At 44.8% G+C, this 21,955-nt stretch overlaps 1 protein-coding gene across 3 annotated transcripts in view; it reads right to left on the bottom strand.

The window, feature by feature from the left end:
- The window catches only part of ELMO1 (engulfment and cell motility 1), a 330,457-nt gene that overhangs the window by 176,044 nt on the left and 132,458 nt on the right, over positions 1-21,955 (bottom strand). For all 3 annotated transcript variants that reach the window (XM_081165141.1, XM_081165139.1, XM_081165140.1), the window contains 5 exons: positions 18,834-18,985; positions 17,767-17,845; positions 17,158-17,208; positions 15,387-15,509; positions 14,176-14,307 (listed from right to left, as the gene is read on the bottom strand). In XM_081165141.1, the coding sequence (XP_081021267.1) occupies positions 14,176-14,307; positions 15,387-15,509; positions 17,158-17,208; positions 17,767-17,845; positions 18,834-18,985 (537 nt within the window). The remainder of the gene's footprint in view (positions 1-14,175; positions 14,308-15,386; positions 15,510-17,157; positions 17,209-17,766; positions 17,846-18,833; positions 18,986-21,955) is intronic.

The raw sequence follows: 21,955 nt of genomic DNA, 5'->3' as shown, positions 1-21,955 counted from the left end.
TGACATGAAATTCTATGTAACGACAAAGACAGTATTAAAATGGCATTACTTCCGGACCGTTGCTTACAAAATATTCAATATTCTTCCTGTTATTTTGTGACACTAAAATATTAATATAGTCATGAACCATTCTGCAAACCCAAACGCTCCCCTCCTTTCCCTTTCCCTTCAAGCTTTCAAAGAGTCTCTCTCTTGCCCATGATGAAAATTCCGTTCAAAGGCCAGCTACACACAGCAAATCATTCACAAATATGTGGAACATTCTATGGATATATTTGAATAGTACCTATCACTATGAACTAGGGACGCGGGTGGCGCTGTGGGTTAAACCACAGAGCCTAGGACTTGCCGATCAGAAGGTCGGCGGTTCGAATCCCCGTGACGAGGTGAGCTCCCGTTGCTCGGTCCCTGCTCCTGCCAACCTAGCAGTTCGAAAGCACATCAAAGTGCAAGTAGATAAATAGGTACCACTCCGGCGGGAAGGTAAATGGTGTTTCCGTGCGCTGCTCTGGTTTGCCAGAAGCAGCTTAGTCCTGCTGGCCACATGACCCAGAAGCTGTACGCTGGCTCCCTCGGCCAATAAAGCGAGATATGCGCCGCAACCCCAGAGTCAGCCACGACTGGACCTAATGGGTCCCTTTACCTATCACTATGAACGGCTGTAGGGGTTGGATGCCATTGAAGGTTGACGATTTGCACAGTAAGGATGAAGGAAGAATATGGACCTTCGTTTGGCAATGCATCACTGTAGGCATGAAGAGAGATGGAGGATAATTTATGTCAGGTTTGGTAGTAGTAGTAGTAGTAGTAGTAGTAGTAATAATGCTAATACCCCACTCATCTCATTGAGTTGCCCCAGCCACTCTGGGCAGCTTCCAACAGAATATAAAAAATGTGGTGCTCCAACTACAACTCCCATCACCCCTAACCATTAGCCAATCCAGTTCAATAGCACCTGGATAGCCACACGCTCCCCACCCATGGTTTGTGTTCTTCTCTCCTTAGACTTTTTCAGCATCTAGTACCTTTCACACCTGGCTTATGTGCACCTAAGTAAGCAGGGCCAAACAGCCTGGACTAAGCTGCTTTGGCATGGCCAGCTCTTTTAAACAAAGCTATTTCTGGGGAGCCAAACCAGGTGAACAGAGGAAACTGGGATCCAACTTTGGTTAGCAGAGAACTGTATCTTTGCCACACAGGGATTCCAACCCACAAGCGTAACCCCTAGAAGACACTGGAAGCTCAACGTGACCAAGGTAACGGACAGTGCCCTGATGTCTTGAAAGAAACACAAGGTATGTTTTCATATATCTCAAGTTATCGTAGCTGAATAGGCCTGGCCTTCAAAGGCAGAATAACTGGCACTAATCCATGGCAGCTATTCCTGACTAACAAACCAGATTCCAAAATGACTAGTAGATTTCCTGATCTATGCAGAAGAGTTTGAAGTCTAGGGTTTAGGTGGCATTTCTGAAAATGTCTCTGTCCAAGCAAACCCATGGTGCATTACTTTGTGCATAGAAGAACAAGTCAAATTGTGTCACGGTCAAACAAAAATCCAGAGAGAGAAGTCAGCCTCTCAAAACAAATCAGCCATTTGAATGTTACCAGCTGCCTAGGAGACACAGGCAGCAGCTGTTAAGATTTTGACACCAAGCAACCAAGTTTAAATGCTATGCACGAACAGAAACTATGTCCCAAGGGTAGAGCAGCACGGGTGTTGGTACAATAGGTCCCATTTTCCAGCTAGTTGTGTTAACCTGCAAGGGTTAGGCTTCGGTAGCAAAGACTCACAAGTTCACAACACCTTCTCTCTCCATGAGTTTGCCCTAAGCACGTCTGGAAACTCTATGTGCAAACACTTGGTGTTCGGTGCTCGTAACACAGATCTCTCCCCTACACAAAGGAAGGGCTTTATTATGACGATCTATATAAAACATTCCTCCACTAAAGTGGGGGGGCAGGGAGGGAGGGAGGGAGAAGATAGGAGAATGGCATGATCTGCACGGCCACATGCTGCACAACATATTAAAAGAACTCTGCATTGCACATTTCCAGTGGCTCAATACTACAACGTCATCCATCTCAATGATTTGAACCTACAGTGGTGCCCCGCAAGACGAATGCCTCGCAAGACGGAAAACTCGCTAGACGAAAGTGTTTTCCGTTTTGGAGGTGCTTCGCAAAACGAATCCCCTATGGGCTTGCTTCGCAAGACGACAATGTCTTGCGAGTTCCTGCTGGTTTTTTCCCCTCCCCCCTTTTTCTAAGCCGCTAAGCCGCTTATTAGCTGATCCGATCAGCAGATAAGCCGCTAAAAGCCGCTAATAGCGCTAATCCTTCAATGGGCTTGCTTCGCAAGACGAAAAAACCGCTAGACGAAGAGAATCACAGAACGGATTCTTTTCGTCTTGCGAGGCAACCACTGTACTTGACTAGCTCACAAAAGACTCGGGTTACAAACACCTTGGATTACAAACAATTCGGGTTACAGACTCCGCTAACCTGGAAGTAGTACCTTGGGTTAAGAACTTTATCTCAGGAGGAGAACAGAAATTGTGTAGCGGGGGCAGCGGGAGGCCCCATTAGCCAAGGTGGTACCTCAGGTTAAGAATGGTTTCAGGTTAAGAACGGACCTCCAGAACAAATTAAGTTCGTAACCAGAGGCACCACTGTAAATGAAATAGAATCGAATCATCGAAATGGAAAGCACCATGAGAGTCATCTAATACAATCCCCTGCAATGCTAACATCTTTTGCCCAACGTGGGAATCGAACCCATGGCTGTGTTAAGTGTCTACGAGCACACAAGAGGCAGGACTCCTACCTTTGGGGAACTGGGCCGCATTTACTTATTTAGCCCCCAAACGTAGCTCCACAGGGGAACCAAGGTAGGAACTAACTAATGCCAGCCCGCTTCCCCTGTACCCCTTGCCTTCAGCACCATGCTCTCAGGTGAGCAAGGAAGCCAGCCTGCTCCACCCCATCCTGCAACTCCAGGCAGGTGCTATAGGTTGGCCACAAAGGTGAACAAATGCTTGTGAGTCCCACAGCCCTGAAGGCAAGCCTCAGGAATGAACCCTTCGCCTTTAAAGATGCGTAAGGGTGCTCACCGAAACTTAACTTAGCTACCTCATGACTTCTGCACTTACCTGCTAATATGGCTGACTAATGTATTTAAGCTTCCCCCTGTCATTCCATCATACCCACCACATTGGGGCAGAATAGGCGGGAAATCCCACCAGCAAAGCCATTCAACTGATGAGCCAGAGAAATGACAATAGTGCCTGTGGGAAGGTGGGTGGACTACAGAACGAGGAGGCCAAAGGATGGGTGGGGTGGGTGTGCTGAAATAGCTCTTACACCAGCCCCCCCCCCCCCGCCCTGCCACCCTTGGTCTTGTGTGAAATGGCTTGCCTAGGCCCCTGTATTCCTTAAGCGGTCAACATGGCCGTTTTGGGAGTCACAGGGGTATCTTTTGAAAGTGTTCAATTTACCAATGTTATGTACTGAGTTGAATAGGATCCAAAAGGCAGCCGTCTGATTGGTCCTAGAACAATAGGATTCAGAATGCAGCAGTCTGATTGGTCCTAGAACAATAGGGTCCAGAATGCAGCAGTCTGATTGGTCCTAGAACAATAGGGTCCAGAATGCAGCAGTCTGATTGGTCCACAGGAGCCACCAAATCCAGCTCCAGGTGGAAGTAAATCCACAACCTGATTGGCCTACAGGTGAATCACGAAATTAGCCAATCACGTGGGGCCCTTTGTGTAAATAATGTATATAAAGAAGACATTCTGGGGGGAACTTCCATTCCTCTTCACCACTATGAGCTGAATAAAGAGAATGAAATCCACTCTCGACTCTGAGTATATTTCAACCAAGTTCAACATATATCTGGGATGAGAAAATGGCAGCTGAAGGAAAACTATTGCTTTCTGCCCTGCCAACTTTAATAATAATAATAATAATAATTTTTTATTTATACCCCGCCCTCCCCAGCCAAGGCCGGGCTCAGAGCGGCTTACAAGCAATAATAAAAACAAGATGAGTGATTACAACTTAAAAACAAAAATAAAATACAACATTAAAATAATGGAACATTAAAATATTAAAATGGAGCCTCATTGCAGGAGAAGGAAAAGAAAAAAGAAAAAGGGGGCGGAGGGAATCAAATTGGCTCCAATCCAAAGGCCAGGCAGAACAACTCTGTCTTACAGGCCCTGCGGAAAGAGATCAGATCCTGCAGGGCCCTGGTCTCATGAGACAGAGCGTTCCACCAAGTTGGGGCCAGTGCTGAAAAGGCCCTGGCTCTGGTTGAAGCCAATCTAACTTCCTTAGGGCCTGGGACCACTAGGGTGTTGTTATTTATGGACCTTGAGGCTCTCCGTGGGGCATACCAGGCGAGGCGGTCCCGTAGGTACGAGGGTCCTAGGCTGTGAAGGGCTTTAAAGGTCAAAAGCAGCACCTTAAATCTGACCCTGTACTCCACCGGGAGCCAGTGCAGCTTGAAAAGCACTGGATGAATATGCTCCCATGGCAGAGACGCTGTGAGGAGCCTCGCTGCAGCATTCTGTACCCGCTGGAGTTTCTGGGACAGCTTCAAGGGCAGCCCCGCGTAGAGCGAGTTACAGTAGTCAAGCCTGGAGATGACTGTCGCATGGATCACTGTGGCCAGGTCGGGGCGGGAAAGGTAAGGGACCAACTGCTTGATGCGGCGAAGGTGGAAAAATGTCGCCTTGGCTGTTGCTGTGACTTGCGCCTCCATGGAAAGGGAGGCGTCAAGGATTACACCCAAACTCTTAACGGAAGGCAATGGCACTAATTGGGCCCCCGCAAGAGAAGGGAGTTGGTCCCTCATCCCCATGCTATCCCGACCTAGCCATAGGACCTCTGTCTTCGAAGGATTTAGTTTCAATCTAAATTTAATTTATAAATAAATTTAATTTAATTTATATAAATTTATATAAATTTAATTTATAAATTTATTTATATAAATAATTTAATTTATATAAATTTAATTTATAAATATAATTTAAGGCAAACATTATGCACAGGAACACACAGCTCTATCGCTGGAATCTACCCCCAGCCTAATTTGGAAAGCAAGAAACATGCAGCTCTTTGTAACAACCTTCCTTTAAAACTAGTCATTGACCAGGGCCAACCACTTGAATTGTGGTTCCATTGTTTAATTTGTATAGCATCACCTTCAGATGATATTTTGCTTTCCTACATTGCCTGTTCTGCTATATACAATTATTTCATCCGAAACCAAGAGCATGTGTCCCATGAACAAGGAGTGCCTATTCTACAAACCACCAGCTGATATAGAATGAAAAGTTGGCTGCTTTCCTTCACTGCCTATCCATTACTTTTAAACTTTTGGTGGTAGCCTCTATGGAACCTTGAGCAGAGTTTTAGATTTCAACCTGAGAAACCTGGATTGAGATTCAAGGCCAGCCACAAAGCTCCCCTGTTAGCCTTAAGAAAATCATTGCATGTAAGAAGAGATCAGCAGACCTTACAGTTAAATATATTTACACATACTCAAGTATGGTTAGTTACATGAAAATGGCACCCTACTTCAGATAAAATGTTGTTCCAAATTAATTTTATCGATTCTAGCTATCAGTCAGCAGTGGGGAACATATGCCCTTCCAGATTTTGCTGGACTTCAACATCAAAATGGCCTCTAAATACTCAAGAAGTTGGTAAATGAGAGCATGGCATGCAATTTTAGGTTAGGTGTGTGCTTAATTCTCCCACTGGAACCACTGGAGATTTAGACTACAATGCTATACACATACACCTGGAAGTCACTCGCACTGAATTCAGTGGGGCTGACTTGAGCAGACCTGCATCGAATTGCGCTTTAAGAGTTCTTTAACTCTAGCTGGACCATGCTAAAAAAAAATCTAGTTTTAAAAATAAACTAATCAGATCCAGGCTCTTCACTGCCCCTTAAAAAAAAGAACTACTGCTCTGAGTTATTGTTCCAAATGCAATCAAGACTTTGATAGTGCAACAGGTCGACAGCATCTCCAAATCCAATGCCATCAGTTCATGGAGGGACAGAGCGTATCTTCCCAGCCAAAGGGAAATTACAGGGAGGCTGTAAAATGAAGCAATCCATTCCCCTTTGCCAGGTTCAAATCTAGCAAGGAAATAACTGGCGAGCTAAAAGGGGGGTTTGTTTATTTTAACAATTTGCGTCGCACACTGTTATTTGTTCAGTGTCGTCTGCCAAGCAAATTTGGCAGGCTCCACAATGCTGCTCGGAAGAGGCAGAGAGCAGTGGTTTTGACATAAGCTGCTGAATGTGATTACTGGATACGGCCAACAGGGCTGTTTGAGCGGCAAACCACTCTTCCCACGATGACGGGGCTCAAAAATGAACTCTGCAAAACTTGATGCAGTACCAGTAAATCATATTGAAGGGCCGTCATTACCCGCAAGACAGATTCAGAATTGCAGACAGCAGACTGGTAAAAGTGGCTCCACAGAAATAATTCCCTGACAACTTTCAGAAGAGATAAGAAAACTCAGAGTAGACTACACCCCTCAAAACAAACCTCTTTTTTAATGTTTCAAAAAGGTTCTTATCACTAAACTTTAGCCTGTGTGTATCCTGCAATTTTCCATGAATTTCCTGTTGGACGCAGAGTACAAAAATATAAGCAAGTTTCTAGCTGTTAAGACCATGGAGATTTGCATGAAAGCAAAGAATGTGTGCAATATCCGGCTGATTCCATTGATGGATGGGGGGTAAGCAAAAAACAAAAAACTCCTTGCTTAGTTTAGACAGGTTTCATCATTTCTTGGGAAAGAACTTGGGCAGTAGTTCATGTCCCAGCCCAGAAAACACACAACTCAGCAAGACCTGTCGACAATGAAGGTGGCCGTTCTGTCTCCATCACTCATGTGTCAGCAGCCCTTCTATTAATGCTTAAGTGCAATGACCTGCCAACATTTCACATAATTCTTAGACCTTTAAATGCCACATCTTGAACAGCAGAGCATTAAGCTCATTACCGCTAACATATATCTGGGAGATTAAACTGATAATATGGTGCAAAGGTTAGACTGATGGAGTGAGACCACAAAGACCGAGGCTTAAAATGTCTCAGGAGCAAAACTCACTAAGTCCTACTGGGCCGGTGACACTCTCTCAGCATTACCAACATTCACAAGGTTGCCGCAATTGTAAAATGTGGAGGAGGGCAATATACAGTAAGGCTTAAAATAAAGGGACCCCTGACCATTAGGTCCAGTCGTGGCCGACTCTGGGGTTGCGGCGTTCATCTCGCTTTATTGGCCGAGGGAGCCGGCGTACAGCTTCCGGGTCATGTGGCCAGCATGACTAAGCCACTTCTGGCAAACCAGAGCAGCGAAAAGAAACGCCGTTTACCTTCCCGCCGGAGTGGTACCTATTTATCTACTTGCACTTTGACGTGCTTTCAAACTGCTAGGTTGGCAGGAGCTGGGACCGAGCAATGGGAGCTCACCCCATCGCGGGGATTCGAACCGCCGACCTTCTGATAAGTCCTAGGCTCTGTGGTTTAACCCACAGCGCCACCCACGTCCCTTTAAAATAAGGTATAAAGATGTAAATATTGTGCAAGGCAATAATCACCTTTTGTGGTAACCAATGCGTGAATCACTGGGGCCAAGCTATCCCTGCCCAAGAAAGGTCATCACTAGCAAGCCGGTGCCTGCTGAGGCTACCCACTGATGCTACCCAAGTTTCCAGTGTGAAAAGAAGGACCCATCTCCCAATATGACCCTGCAGATAAGCTGCTTATCTCCTTGCTTCCCCTCTCATCAGGTATGTTTCTCTAGCCAAGCTCAGTTTATCAATGTGATGCCAACACAGACTGTACCTCGGGGGTCACAAATCAGTGACGAACACACAACAAATGCATTTGTCAGGTGGAAAAGGCACCTTGATGGAAGATGCTGGTGACAAGAGATGGATTTAGTACTTTTAACTAAAATGCCTCACAAGGGAGAAAAAAGAATCAGGCAAGAGAGTGACTAAGAGGCGTCCAAAATTCCACCATGCTGTTTTCGGCTTCCTATGCAGAACACAGGAAGACCGTCATTGCATGCCATTTCATTGCATATAAAGGTATTTTGCACATGAGACAACTACCACCGTGAGACTCTGTGGCATTCTACGCAGGAGCAGCTATTTGCAGTGAACAAGAGGGTTGACCACCAGGGCTTATTTGCAGTCTTATCAACTGCTATGTTGCCAACAGCATGCAGACCCCCTTAAGCTCTGCTGGGGAGATGCTGACCTCTAGAGGCACATACTAAGAATAAACCAAATGCTTAGTTTTCACGGACGTCAGTCAAAATTTTTCGGCTAAATTAATTCAGCCATTTCTGGAGGGGAGGGAGGAAATGTTGCCCGAAATTGGGATGGGGTAGGTGAAATTTTAAGATTCTTGGTGAGGGAGTTGGCCTTACAGATGGGGTAGTTTGTTTGTTAAAAAACAACAACCCTTAAAATAATTTTCACTTGCCGCCACCAATAAGCCTCCCCATCTTTGCAGCCATTTGATTTACCGTATTTTTCGTTCTATAGGACGCACTTTTTCCCCTCCAAAAATGAAGGGGAAATGTGTGCGCGTCCTATGGAGCGAATGCAAGCTTTCGCTGAAGCCTGGAGAGCGAGAGGGGTCGGTGTGCACCGACCCCTCTCGCTCTCCAGGCTTTAGGCAGCTATCCGCAAGCCTTCTGAGCGCGGCAGGAGTTCCCCCCGCGCTCCGAAGGTTGCGGATAGCAACCTGCAGCCTGAAGCCAGGGGAGCGCAGCACCAACTCCCGCTGCGCTCCCCGGGCTTCAGGCAGCTATCCGCAAGCCTTCAGAGCCCGGTGGGAGTTCCCGCCGGGCTCAGAAGGCTTGCGGATAGCAGCCTGCTCTGGGGTCGGGGGAAGCTCGGGCTTCCCCCGCCCCCAGCCCAGCAAGCTCTGGGAGCGGCGGCGAAGTTGCGCGCAATCTTGCAGCCGCTCCTGGACCTGTTCTGGGGGCTGAGGGGAAAAACGAAGCCCTGGCTGGAGAGGTTGCGCATGGCTAAAGAGGAAGCCAAGACAGCCAGCGGGATGGTTCCCACTGGCTGTCTTGCCTTCTTTGCTCTTTGGGGCTGGGGGGGAATAATTTTTTTTCTTTATTTCCCCCCCTAAAAACTAGGTGCACCCTATGGTCCGGTGCACCCCATGGAGCGAAAAATATGGTAGTTCTGGCTACATTGCTCTTCCTGTGCCAGATCACCATGGCAGTGATCTGGCACAGGAGGAACAGCAATGCAACCAGGAGCAGATCAGAGGGCTGCAGAGAGATATTTTACTGGCTACTGCTGGAAATCTCCTCCCCGGCCCCTGCAAACCAAGGATTATTATGTCATGTGAAATGTCAAAACCCCCGGAGCATAGGTACTGTGTCCCGTTTTCAGACTTTCCCACCTGCCACCGAAAACGTTCCCCCTTTTTTTATTTCCTTTATACCCTACTCTTCCTCTGAGGAATTCAGAGCAGCTCATATGTCAGCCTTCCCCAACCCGGCGCTCTCAAGAATTCTTGGACCACAGCTCCCTTCAACTCATGCCAGCTGCGAAATGGGAGTCCGAAACCTCTGGAGGCGAAGGCAATTGTATACGGTCACAGAGTGGGCAGTTCTCCAAATAGTTCTGTACCCTGCTACATTTGAGTTTGTCGCCATGGAGACTAGCTAAAATTTATTCTAATTTACTTTGAAGTTTACCATAGGAAACCAGCCAGCTCAGAAGAGACTGTGCAGTCAAGCTCAGCATTCTGACGTAAGTTTCATGTTTTAAATGCACTGAGCAAGGGATCTACGAAATTCTTACATCATCTCTGCTCTTTTTATTCATTATATATATCCTACTCTCTACAAGCACAGCATTCCTGGGAGGCCTCCAAAGCCTGAGTAAAGAGATAAGTCCTAACTGCCTTCCTAAACAGAGGCAGTGAGAGATCTATGCATTGCCAGATGTCTGGATAACTAGATCCTCCTGAATTTATTAAACACCATTTTGAAACTCATAAACTTAAACACATCACTCAGTTAACGAAAGAACATGCACCTTTCTTCCTACTGTTTTCTTTTAAACGCCATCTCATGTCTTTAGGATCATAAGTGAGTGTATATGTATATTTAAGCACTGAAATAACATTTTTCAGCATGGATACAATATTGAAAAATAAAGACTACTGTACTGAGCCATTCAACAAAACACAGAGGTTGGGTGGCCATCTGTCATGGATGCTTTAGATGTGATTCCTGCATTGCAGGGGGTTTGGACCAGATGACCCTGGGGGTCTCTTCCAACTCTATAATTCTAAGATTTTATGATTCTATGGAACATGGCGTCATGCAATTAAGCTAGCTATACTGTGATGTAATATCTGCTTTCAGCTGGCTACGTGTGTTTACAATGTCAAAACAGGAACATTCAAATCTTCTCTGTGATAAGATATGCACATCTCATCTTAGGGGAAGGGTCTAAATGCCCCCTCTGGTGAAGACCCCAATTGCAGGAGGAGCCAATTTCCAACCACTGGCTTAGCTCTATAATGCACCTACTCTGAAGGTGCACACAATCATCACATGTCAGCTGGCTGGCAGAAATAGGAAAGCAAGTCAAAAGTTCCTCCTTCCTACTAGCCAGATCTGTAATATGAAGCAGCAAGGTGCAGCCCTCAGCAAATTCACTGGTACTGAATTACTGCTTTGTTTTGACTTTTTAAACCCTCACATTCCTATTCTCATAATCTGATTATCAAAGGTCATAATCTTTTGTAGACTATTAACTGAACAATAATGAAGAGCTGATTTGCCCATATTCATAAACCACTAGTTTATTTCTACTGTTCTGGCCAGGAAATCTCAACATTTTTCAGTGAACACCTGTTATTAGTCACACCAGATGTCCAAAATAGAGGGCCTGAGGGGCTGTAGAAACCTTGTTTAAATTAATGATTTTAGACAGGGGATACAGAATACAGCTCCTGATTAAAGACTCCTGCCAGGCACAGTGACTGCCCCACATATCTTGCTGAAATTCTCCTCTTTAAAGCCTGTCCCCAATTTACTGCTTAATTAACTGCAACTAATCTGCTCCATACAAATAGTCTGGCTTCCTTACAAATCACTTTGAATCTTTTCCATGAGGTTTCCTATTACTGTAGATACACAGTTGAACAGCGATGGCTAGGTGTTCATTGTAAAAAAAGCAGAACTGCCACATTCCAGTGCATTGAAAACGAGTAACATTCTTTCAGTGAAAATAGACAACATTTTGACTCTTCTTGGTGTTTTATTAATTTTGACACTGGAGCATGCAAAGAGCCTCCTAAGCTGTTTTCAAACCTGAAAGACGGCCCTCACCATTGCAAACCTAAATGAAATGCAACGCTTTAGCCATCTAGGATATTTCTGGTGGAACAAGTTACTGCTGCAGCCATCTGACTGCTACAGTATACATGGAGAGCTGGTTCCAGACAAGTAGGTGAGGCTGCCCACCAGCACATCACCTGATATAATTATCACATGAGCAGATAATCTGAAAGGTGCTTGCCTCTGAAATCTATTTCAAAGTGGTTAGTCTTTCCAACAAGTGACTCTTGCCCAGGTTCGTTAATTGTCTTACTTTAAATGTTGTGAGAATACTATGCCCTTTTAAAATGCATTTTTTGGGGGGTTGGGGGTTATTAGGTTGTTGTTTTTATTTTGATTAAGTATTTTGTGGTTTTATATTCTGTGAGCTGCCCTGAGACCTCTGGGTATAGGGCAGTATATAAATTCAACAACAGCAGCAATTTTTACTGAAACCTACTTGCAAACAGGCTTCAAAGGCAATGTGTCTCAGCACTCATCAGCTGATCGGCACCCAAGAGACATCACTTTCAAGTCCATCTGTGAGTGGTTTCCATACAAATCACTTGCCCATGGACTTCAAAGTGATGGCAGTCACACCTTTTCCCACCTCACACAACATCAGAGGTAGGGTAGTTGGGCGTGGTTTGGGGGAAATGGTCTTGCAGGTCAAATAAGGTCCCCCCTGTCAGGGCTCATTAGGCATGCAAGCCAAAGGTCCCATACCCCTGCACTACAGAGGTGCCCAGAGTGCTGGGCCATAAGATCTCAGCTGGGGGCAAACCCAGGACGGGCCACATCCAGTATCAGGAGACTAACATAGCTGGCTAGAACTGGGTAGCAAAGGACTAACGACAGCTCCTAGCTGTAGACACTCATATCCAGTTATGTTCTGGATATGGCCATAACCAACCGATTCAAAACAGAGCATATGGCTTAACTAAATTTCCTAGCTGCCTCTGCATTTTTTCCTCCCATTTCAGTGGCCTACTCTCTGGGAAGTGGGATGCGGGTGGCGCTGTGGTCTAAACCACTGAGCCTAGGCCCTGCCGATCGGAAGGTCGGCGGTGCGAATCTCTGCGACAGGGTGAGCTCCCGTTGTTCAGTCCCTGCTCCTGCCAACCTAGAAGTTTGAAAGCACGTCAAAGTGCAAGTAGATAAATAGGTACCACTCTGGCAGGAAGGTAAATGGTGTTTCTGTGGCATCAGTCTTAACCATGTTCCTTGTATTGCCCTTGTAGTTGGTTAGGTGCTGCAGTCGTTGCCACACTTGTTTCATGATGTTATCAGCTAAATAATTTTCCACCTTAAGCATATACTGTTGTTTTGCTGCCTTAATGCCTTTTTTGAGATTTGTTCTCACCTCTCTGTATATGTCTATAGTCCCTGTCTTAAGAATCCCGGATTTTCAGGAGTCCTCTTACTTCAGCAGTCATCCATGGTTTACAGTTCCCATAGACTCTAATGCATCTCTGCGATGTTACATTATCGATGCACACTTTAATATAGGAGAGTATGGCATCTGTGCATCTATGCAGATCTTGATGTTCAAACATGCTCCAATCAGTGCTCTCAAAACAATCCTGGAGCTGACTAAGAGCACCCTCTGGCCAAATTCTAACTGTTTTTATAACTGACTGAATTCTTCTCCTGAGAGGGATGTACTTCGGACATAGAAAAACTGAAGAATGAGCCTAAGTGGGGGAAGGGGATTGCCCTGTATGCCTGTTTCAAATTGGAATACGCGAAATCTGGAATATTCTGTCCTCTAGCGGGAAATTTCACAAACTGTTCAAACTTAGGAAAAACCATCTTTAGGCAGGCTTGATTGAAGTCCCCTGCCACAACAAGGGCGCCCTTTGGGTTGATTTGCTGCTGCTCGGAGATGACGTCATATAGCTTAGAAAGTGCCGCACTGACATTAGCATCGGATGGAATATAAACAGCTATAATAATTATGACAGTTACTTCTCTAGGCAGATAAAATGGCCGACACGTAACTGCCATCAATTCTAGATCTGGGGAGCAATACTTGTAGGCTACTTTGCTGTTAACGCACCAACCATTGTGTATGTAAATACAGACTCCTCCGCCCCTAGCTTTACCAGAATCACTGTTTCTATCAGAGCGATAAATTCTTCGATTTATCAGCTCAACTGCCGCATCCGGTGCTGCTGAATGTAGCCAAGTTTCTGTAATAATTACCACACAGCTCTCACAAAGAAGCTTGTTTGCTGCCATCAGCAACTGTAGTTCGTCAATTTTGTGGACGAGACATCTGGTGTTGGTCAGGAAGACGCTTGGCGGTGCTGGTCTGGTGCCTCTTTTTCGAAGCCGGGTTAACAGACCAGCTCTGCAACCACGTTTTTGCTTTTGCTCTTTTCTCTTTCGCTTCTTTCGGCACTTCCCCCTCCCGACGACAATCCATAGAGATCCTGGAGGTCCTTACTGTGCAGTTTGGTATACAGTGGGACCCTTGAAACTCTCTAGTTATCTCTATTTTTCTTGTGAGCCCGATGTTTACCAGTTTTGTGTGTGAGTAGGTGAGGTATTGGGAGCTCAGAGCCGCAGTGTATGAACGTGCCGCCACCTTGGAACCAACAGCTAGGCATGTGTTGGTAAGCCTGAACAATCCAGGAGCAGGGCCAGTCAGGCTGGGTCCAGGTTGTTGTGGCTGATCTGAACCAGGCCCCGAATCAGTCTGAGGTGAAGGGGGGTTGCACCGCTCTAATGCAAACTAGACCACTGTAAGAATCAAGGGAGAATACTCACAATAAACCCAAGTTTTTTGTAATCCCGTGTGTACATAGATTTGCGTTTCTCAACATTGCCGCCACTGTTGTTCGGTTCGGGCTCTGCATCGAAAGCAATTCTTCGGAGTTCAAATATGATATCCCTTTGGGCCTGATGGGGTTGTAAAAAATACATTGCCATTTTTTTAAAAAAGGAAAAACATACACACAACACTGAATATTAAAAGTAACGCCAGAACATGTCCATATCACATTTTCACTCTCCCAAGTTTTTTGGCCTTAAAATTTCTATTTTAAATTGTAGTACGATGTACTGTTGTTCCCCCAACTACTAGTTTTAAACCTGGAGTTTAAAACTTGTTGGTTTTACTCTGTATTAGATGTTATGCTTTGGTTTTATCATTTTAAAAAATACTTTGTTGTTGCTGTAGTGTAAACCACTCAGATAACTTGTTATTAGGAACTATAGTAATTCTATAACTAAACAGTAAAAAAAGGTAGCTGAATTATGCTAAACATAGAACTTTGGCTTGGATAAAAAATATTAAACTGGATCCACAGACTTTGCTGGTATACCCCCAGGTATCCTCCCCAATGTCAGAGTTGCAGTGCTGGAAAAAACACCAGTTATAGACCTTTCTATAGCAGATCTCTCTCTCTCTCTCTCTCTCTCTGCAGAGGGAGATCTGAAAGATCTAGTGGTTCAAGGGAACATAGAGTTGCACCCTTTGTGAAGAAATGAGAATGGTGTGACATGGCATATTTACTAATTCTCTTGCCTGTCCTCTGGAGTTTAAAATGTAATTGGAATTACTGCTTCAAGCTTTTTTAAAAAAACCATTCTCCAAGCATTATTATTGTGCATATTTAAGAAGTAGGGCTACTAACTGCCTTAATTTTTTGTTGTAATTTAGTTCTACTTATCCTGGTCTGTCTTCAAGATTCCTCTCTTGTGCTTTATATCCCCATATGGTCTCCCACCAAGTCCTTGCTTTAGATTTGCCTTAGATTCTGCAGCTGAACCATACTAGGTGCTTTCAGAACACAATAAATGGTGCCTGACTTTCTTGAGAGGTATACAGGAATTGCATGTTATTTTTTCCTTTGTGGCCTCTAAAATAAAGCACGCTGCTCATCATTCATGCATAACAAAGATTTTCCTTCTCACTGAAGTGGTCTCCCTATCTCTACAGAGTAGGTGTAGCAGTTCAACAATATTGTTTTGCTTACCTGATCTTGGGGGTCCATTTTGGTCATCATCCTGTCTTCCAGTAAGTTAAAGGTGAGCACTTGCAGAACGTAAAGCTGATGTGCCATTTCATTATTGATGGCCCTCTGAGCTCTGATAACATACTGAAAATAGTAGCAAGAGCAAAATCACCTGGCAACCTTACATAAAGTTACATCAAGTTAAGTTTAAGCAGGCAAGGGGGGGTCCAGAAATAAGCTTCACCATTGGATATATAATTATATTTTACATAATTGTTTTGCTCTTCTCTTCATCCCCTTCCATACTCTCCATTGTCTAGGACAGGGCTACCAACCAAACAAAGCTATATATTTTGTAGATGCCCACAAGATCAGTAAACAGTCTCTTTTTGCTGCCAGCCTGAGACAGCAAAAACAAAGAAGTCTGTCAAGTACCTGGCTGGTCAAAGCACACAATTAGTAATATGAGTTTAGTTTAAGAAGTCACAAACTGCGTAGGCACACACTAGCCCAAACCCCTGCTAACCATACAATCAATACATTCACAGTTCCTTTAAAATATGTGCGTAGAGGAATGTGATTCAGCTTTTTAACTGTGTTATGGAAATTACAGGGAGGGGCCCCATCTTTAAAGTTGTTAAATGTTACAAATATTATGCCTGAATGTATCCTTTCGACTTGACAGCTCAGGGAAGATGCTTACCTTTATAAATCATATACAATCAACTCCTTTACCAGTTTCCTCCATTTCGATGCTATTTTGCCTTTGGAAAAAGGACTCTTTTCCCTGCCACCTCCCCAAGTGTGAGGACATGTATACACACCTCCTACCCCAGGAAGTGCCCAGAGGTGACAATTGCTGAGCTGATCATTGGCCAAGGAAAGTCAAATCCCACCACCAGACTTGCCAAGGGGTCCAGACATGCAAAGGCAGTTCTATTGTACTTTGGGTGGCGGTACTTCAGATTTGCCTATGCTAATCTTATACCTGGGTCTTGCCCTGACATGTCCGCAAATGCTAATCTGGTACCAAGGACTTGTCTGGACATGTTTGCCAAAGTTGAACTAGTGTAACCCCTGTCTAAAGGTAAAGGGACCCCTGACCGTTAAGTCCAGTCGTGACCGACTCTGGGGTTGCGCGCTCATCTCGCTTTATTGGCTGAGGGAGCTGGCGTACAGCTTCCGGGTCATGTGGCCATCATGACTAAGCCGCTTCTGGAGAACCAGAGCAGTGCACGGAAACGCCATTTACCTTCCCGCCGGAGCGGTACCTATTTATCTACTTGCACTTTGGCGTGCTTTCGAACTGCTAGTTTGGCAGGAGCAGGGACCGAGCAACGGGAGCTCACCCCGTCGCGGGGATTCGAACCGCCGACCTTCTGATCGGCAAGTCCTAGGCTCTGTGGTTTAACCCACAGCGCCACCTGCGTCCCTCTCTACCTGTCTACCCCTCCCCTTTTGTGACATGTCAGTGATGTAGCAATGATGCTGTACGAATTGTATTCTGGGATATGGTGGGAAAGTTTTAAAAGCCAACGTCACCCATGCTTGGGGTTCTTCCTGCTGTTTGAACCTGTTGCGCAACAATAAAGGGTCTAAGTCGACTGACTGCTGTTTTGCTCCAAATTACTTGGCTGGAATTTCCTTCTTTTACTGACCGCATGGACCCGCGGGGGACTTGTACCCTGCTGAGCTGGGCTGTTGAATAGTCTCTCAACCCAGAATTTTCTTTAACAACTGTTACTTTATCAAAAATGAGCACAGAAACATGAACTGAAGACACAGCACTCACTTGTAAGATGATTGCCCGAAGTTGCTTCTGTGCTAAAATATTTGCCATTTCCTAATTTTGAAAAAAATAAAAAAGAAGCAGTAAAAATTCAGTTTGAAAAAGGTATACAGCTCATTATGGCAGCATCAGTACAATGCCTTGTTTGGTTACTAGGGGGAATCTATAATCTATTCCTCAGAACAAGGAAACTACCTTCCTGTTGCTCACTTGCATGATAAAACATGACTACACTAAATCTATTTCTGTGAATTGGGAAGAAAACCACTCATAAGCATCTCTGGATGGGACACAACCTCCGACTTGATTTAACAATAGAGCTGCCGATCAACTGCATTTAAAGGGGCAAGCTCAGTATGTGAACAGAGTGACAAAATTAACCAGGATTCCCTACTGTATGTATCTTGCCAGGAAAAAAAGTTTACTTCTTAGAGAAGGGTAGCACATCTCAACTCTGCCATCACTAGCTTTCATATACTACAGTTCAACCTATAACTGTCTGACAAGTATAACTAAGAATTGCGTTTATAGCACAATTTTGGCCAAAGCAGCTGTGTTTTCAACAGGTACCACCACAAAGTGACCCACCTAATATTTTAACACCCAACTCACCTGCCTCCTGTCATCAGGTGCTTTGAGGAAGAGCGCATTTATTACGGCAATGGTGTAGGTTTGTATTTCTTGATCTGCCCTGTATCAGAGTATAATATAAAGCAGGTATACAAAAGTCAGGCTTTAGATAATGATTCTTGTTGTTGCTGCTGTTTATAGAACAGAACAATAAAGTACAGGTACGAGCTGCTAGAGTGTGGGAGAGGAACCCTACAAACCTTTGAAATGATTATAATCTAAATTAATGCACAGCTTCTTAATTACAGTGTCGTCAGCTCAAACTGTGTTAAATCTATATACAGTGGTGCCCCGCAAGACGAATGCCTCGCAAGACGGAAAACTTGCTAGACGAAAGAGTTTTCCGTTTTGGAGGTGCTTCGCAAAACGAATTTCCTATGGGCTTGCTTCGCAAGACGACAATGTCTTGCGAGTTCCTGCTGTTTTTTTTCCCTCCCCCCCTTTTTCTAAGCCGCTAATCAGCTGATCCGATCAGCAGATAAGCCGCTAAAAGCCGCTAAAAGCGCTAATCCGCTAACCTGTCAATGGGCTTGCTTCGCAAGACGAAAAAAACGCTAGACGAAGAGAATCACAGAACGGATTCTTTTCGTCTTGTGAGGCACCACTGTATTTGTATCTCGCTCGTCTTTCAAGGTCATGATGAGCATACATAAGTCTGGTTTTTATCTGTGGAATAGTTTAAAACGGCAGGCAAGAGACTTGCTAGAAGCTGCAGCAAGCTTCATTGGCTGAACATATGCAGCAGGAGAAGAGCGTCTCTGAACTGAATGCCGCCAGAGAGCAATGCAGAACTGGGTAGGTGAGCCGCTCCAGGATGGGGAAGGTGGAATTAGCTAGGATGGCCTATCTTCTTCTTCCCTTCCTTGCAGTCAGTTCTCACTCCACCCATATGGAAACGCAGGATCATGACCAGACTTGGGTAAGAACTTTAATCCTGGCTGATGCTCCAAATCCTTAATCAGATCTTGTCAATTTTAAGGCTGCTTTCAAGGTCATCAGCTGTAACTTTAAACGTTATTCCCAGACAAAAGTAATGCAAAGCTACTCACCCTTGAAGGTGTGGGATTAACTGGCCAATTGTAATCTCCTGTGCCACCTTCTGGTACAGATCATGGCTGTTCAAGACCATTGACTCTAGGATGGCTAGGGATCGTTGCAGTATAGCAATGTCGGAAGGAAACTTGCTCACGTAACTTGCTATCTGTAAATAAATCAGGTTTCTTGTAAGAGGCCATGGGTTGGATAGAAGGAAATGTTCCAGCAAAATAAATAGTATTTGGCCAAAGCAATAAACCCTGGGTGTCAAATCCTGGGATAATAGCACAATCTGGTTTGTCTTAATCATGGTTAATGCCAGTGCACATGCCACACTTATGGGTGGTTTAGGGTGCCAGGGTCAATCTCCGTGGAATCAAGGGGTTTTTTTGACCAGGTGCTTATTGAGCATCCATTTACTGAGTCATTCACCCGGACACATGCATACGGAAGTCATACATTGCCAGCATTGGGTTCTTGTCTCACACTTCCCAGTGGAATTTTCCATCACTTTTCTTGTCGGCTTTTTGCAGTTAGAAAAACGACGTGATAATTGCACTAGAAATTGTGGGGTGCCAACCAAATCTTGTGCAAATCAGCAGCCTGTATGGAAGCACAAAACACTTCACTTCACTTCTGAAACCACTGTTAAGGGTCACTGAATATTGCTCCTGTCCCTGCCATATGCACCACACAAAATATTCAGAGATATAAAGAGAGGCTTTATATTTACATGCCTGCATGTGGTTAACAGCTATTCACCCAACAATTCTCTTTGGCAGACTATGCCATGGACTTCCTTTTTCTCTTGCAAACCCAAGACAAGCATGTTTATAATTAACTTAAGAGTTCCTCTTGGGAAATGATTCCTTAACATGCTTACATAATGATATTATAAGGTAATGTGAATTCTGTTCTCTCTTCTGTGCCTTCTCTGGCCTCTTTCCAGAATCTACTCGTTCCAAAATAGGTCAACCACATACGAAAATGTCTCAGTGCAGGGCTGCTGCGACATCATTCATAATTTGCCTTACAAATATTGTTCATCCTATGCCATTATAGCATTAACTTACAGGTAAGTTAATAAAATTACAGAAATTCGATCAAATATGAACATCATCAGCACAACCTAGGAAGAAGTGAGCTGTGACTAAATTCTGTTAACTTAGCAGCAATTAAACCCCATTCCCTCGGCTTTCGTTGTTGTTGCTCTCTTGTTCGGCAATGAAATTGTGCTGGATTGCGAGTAGTAGATCCATTAAAATGCTTAGTGGTTTGTCACGCCCTTTCTCTAAGATCAGTGTGGCTTATGACTTCTCATTTTATCCTCACAACAAACCAATGAAGATAAGCTGAGATGGAGTGATTTTCACAGCATCCAGCAAGCATGATATCAGACCATGAATGTTATTAGAACTTAGACCAGGCATGCCCAACCTTTGGCCCTCCAGATGTTTTGGACTACAATTCCCATCAACCCTGACCACTGGTCCTGCTAGCTAGGGATCATGAGAGTTGTAGGCCAAAACATCTGGAGGGCCGCAAGTTGGGGATGCCTGACTTAGACCCTCCCAGACCTTTCTAGAAAACACCACCAAGCCATTTCTTGAGTATACTTCAGAGCAGGGGTCAGCAAACTTTTTCAACCGTGGGCCAGTCTGCCGTCCTGTAGACCATGTGGTGGGCCAGACTATTATTTGAAGGAAAAAAACAGAACGAATTCCTATGCCCCACAAATAACCCAGATATGCATTTTTAATAAAAGCACACGTTCTACTCATGGAAAAACACGCTGATTCCCAGACCGTCCATGGGCCTTAGGTTGCCTACACCTGCTTCAGAGTATACTTCAGAACCATAACCCTGAGACAGCTAGAAATTGCCTCTCTGAGACGATTTGTCCTCACTGCAGTCATATTATGTAGCACCTATCCATAGTATGGATCCCATGCCCTTTTAAAATGTGGTTTTTCTTTTGGGGTGGGGGGTTATTGGGTTGTTATTTTAATTTTGATTATAGATTTAGTGGTTTTATATTTTGATTTTGTTCTGTGAACTGCCCTGAGACCTCCCGGTATAGTAATAATAATAATAATAATAATAATAATAATAATAATAATAATAATAATAATAATTTATTATTTATACCCTGTCCATCTGACTGGGTGTCCACAGCCACTCTGGGCGGCTTCCAACCAAATATCAAAAACAATACAACGTCAAACATTAAAAACTTCCCTAAACAGGGCCACCTTCAGGTGTCTTTTAAAAGTAAAATAGTTGTTTATTGCCTTGACATCTGCTGGGAGGGCGTTCCACAGGGCAGGCACCACTACCGAGAAGGCCCTCTGCCTGGTTCCCTGTAACCTCACTTCTCGCAGCGAGCGAACCGCCAGAAGGCCCTCGGTGCTGGACCTCAGTGTCTGGGCTGAATGATGGGGGTGGAGACACTCCTTCAGGTATACAGGATCGAGGCCGTTTAGAACTTTAAAGGTCAGCACCAAGACTTTGAATTGTGCTCAGAAACATACTGGGAGCCAATGCAGATGTTTCAGGACCGGTGTTATATGGTCTCGGTGGCCACTCCCAGTCCCCAGTCTAGCTGCCGCATTCTGGATTAATTGCAGTTTCTGGGTCACCTTCAAAGGTAGCCCCACGTAGAGTGCATTGCAGTAGTCCAAGCGGGAGATAACTAGAGCATGCACCACTCTGGTAAGAGTGGTATATAAATATATATATATATATAAAGTATAAAGGTAAAGGTACCCCTGCCCGTACGGGCCAGTCGTGTCCGACTCTGGGGTTGCGCGCCCATCTCGCTTAAGAGGCCGGGGGAGACACTTCCGGGTCACGTGGCCAGCGTGACAAAGCTGCAGCTGGCGAGCCAGCACCAGTGCCGCACACGGAAACGCCGTTTACCTTCCTGCTATAAAGCGGTACCTATTTATCTACTTGCACTTAAGGGTGCTTTTGAACTGCTAGGTGGGCAGGAGCTGGGACCGAAAGACGGGAGCTCAACCCGCCGCGGGGATTCGAACCACCGACCATGCAATCAGCAAGCCCTAGGCGCTGAGGTTTTACCCACAGCGCCACCCGCGTCCCACATATAAAGTATAGGGTGGTATATAAATTCAAT

This window comes from Podarcis bocagei (assembly GCF_964188305.1).
Source record: "Podarcis bocagei genome assembly, chromosome: 12".
Taxonomy (NCBI): domain Eukaryota; kingdom Metazoa; phylum Chordata; class Lepidosauria; order Squamata; family Lacertidae; genus Podarcis; species Podarcis bocagei.
The sequence above is the reverse complement of the archived record's forward strand: the minus strand, read 5'-3'. Positions and strand labels throughout refer to the sequence as shown.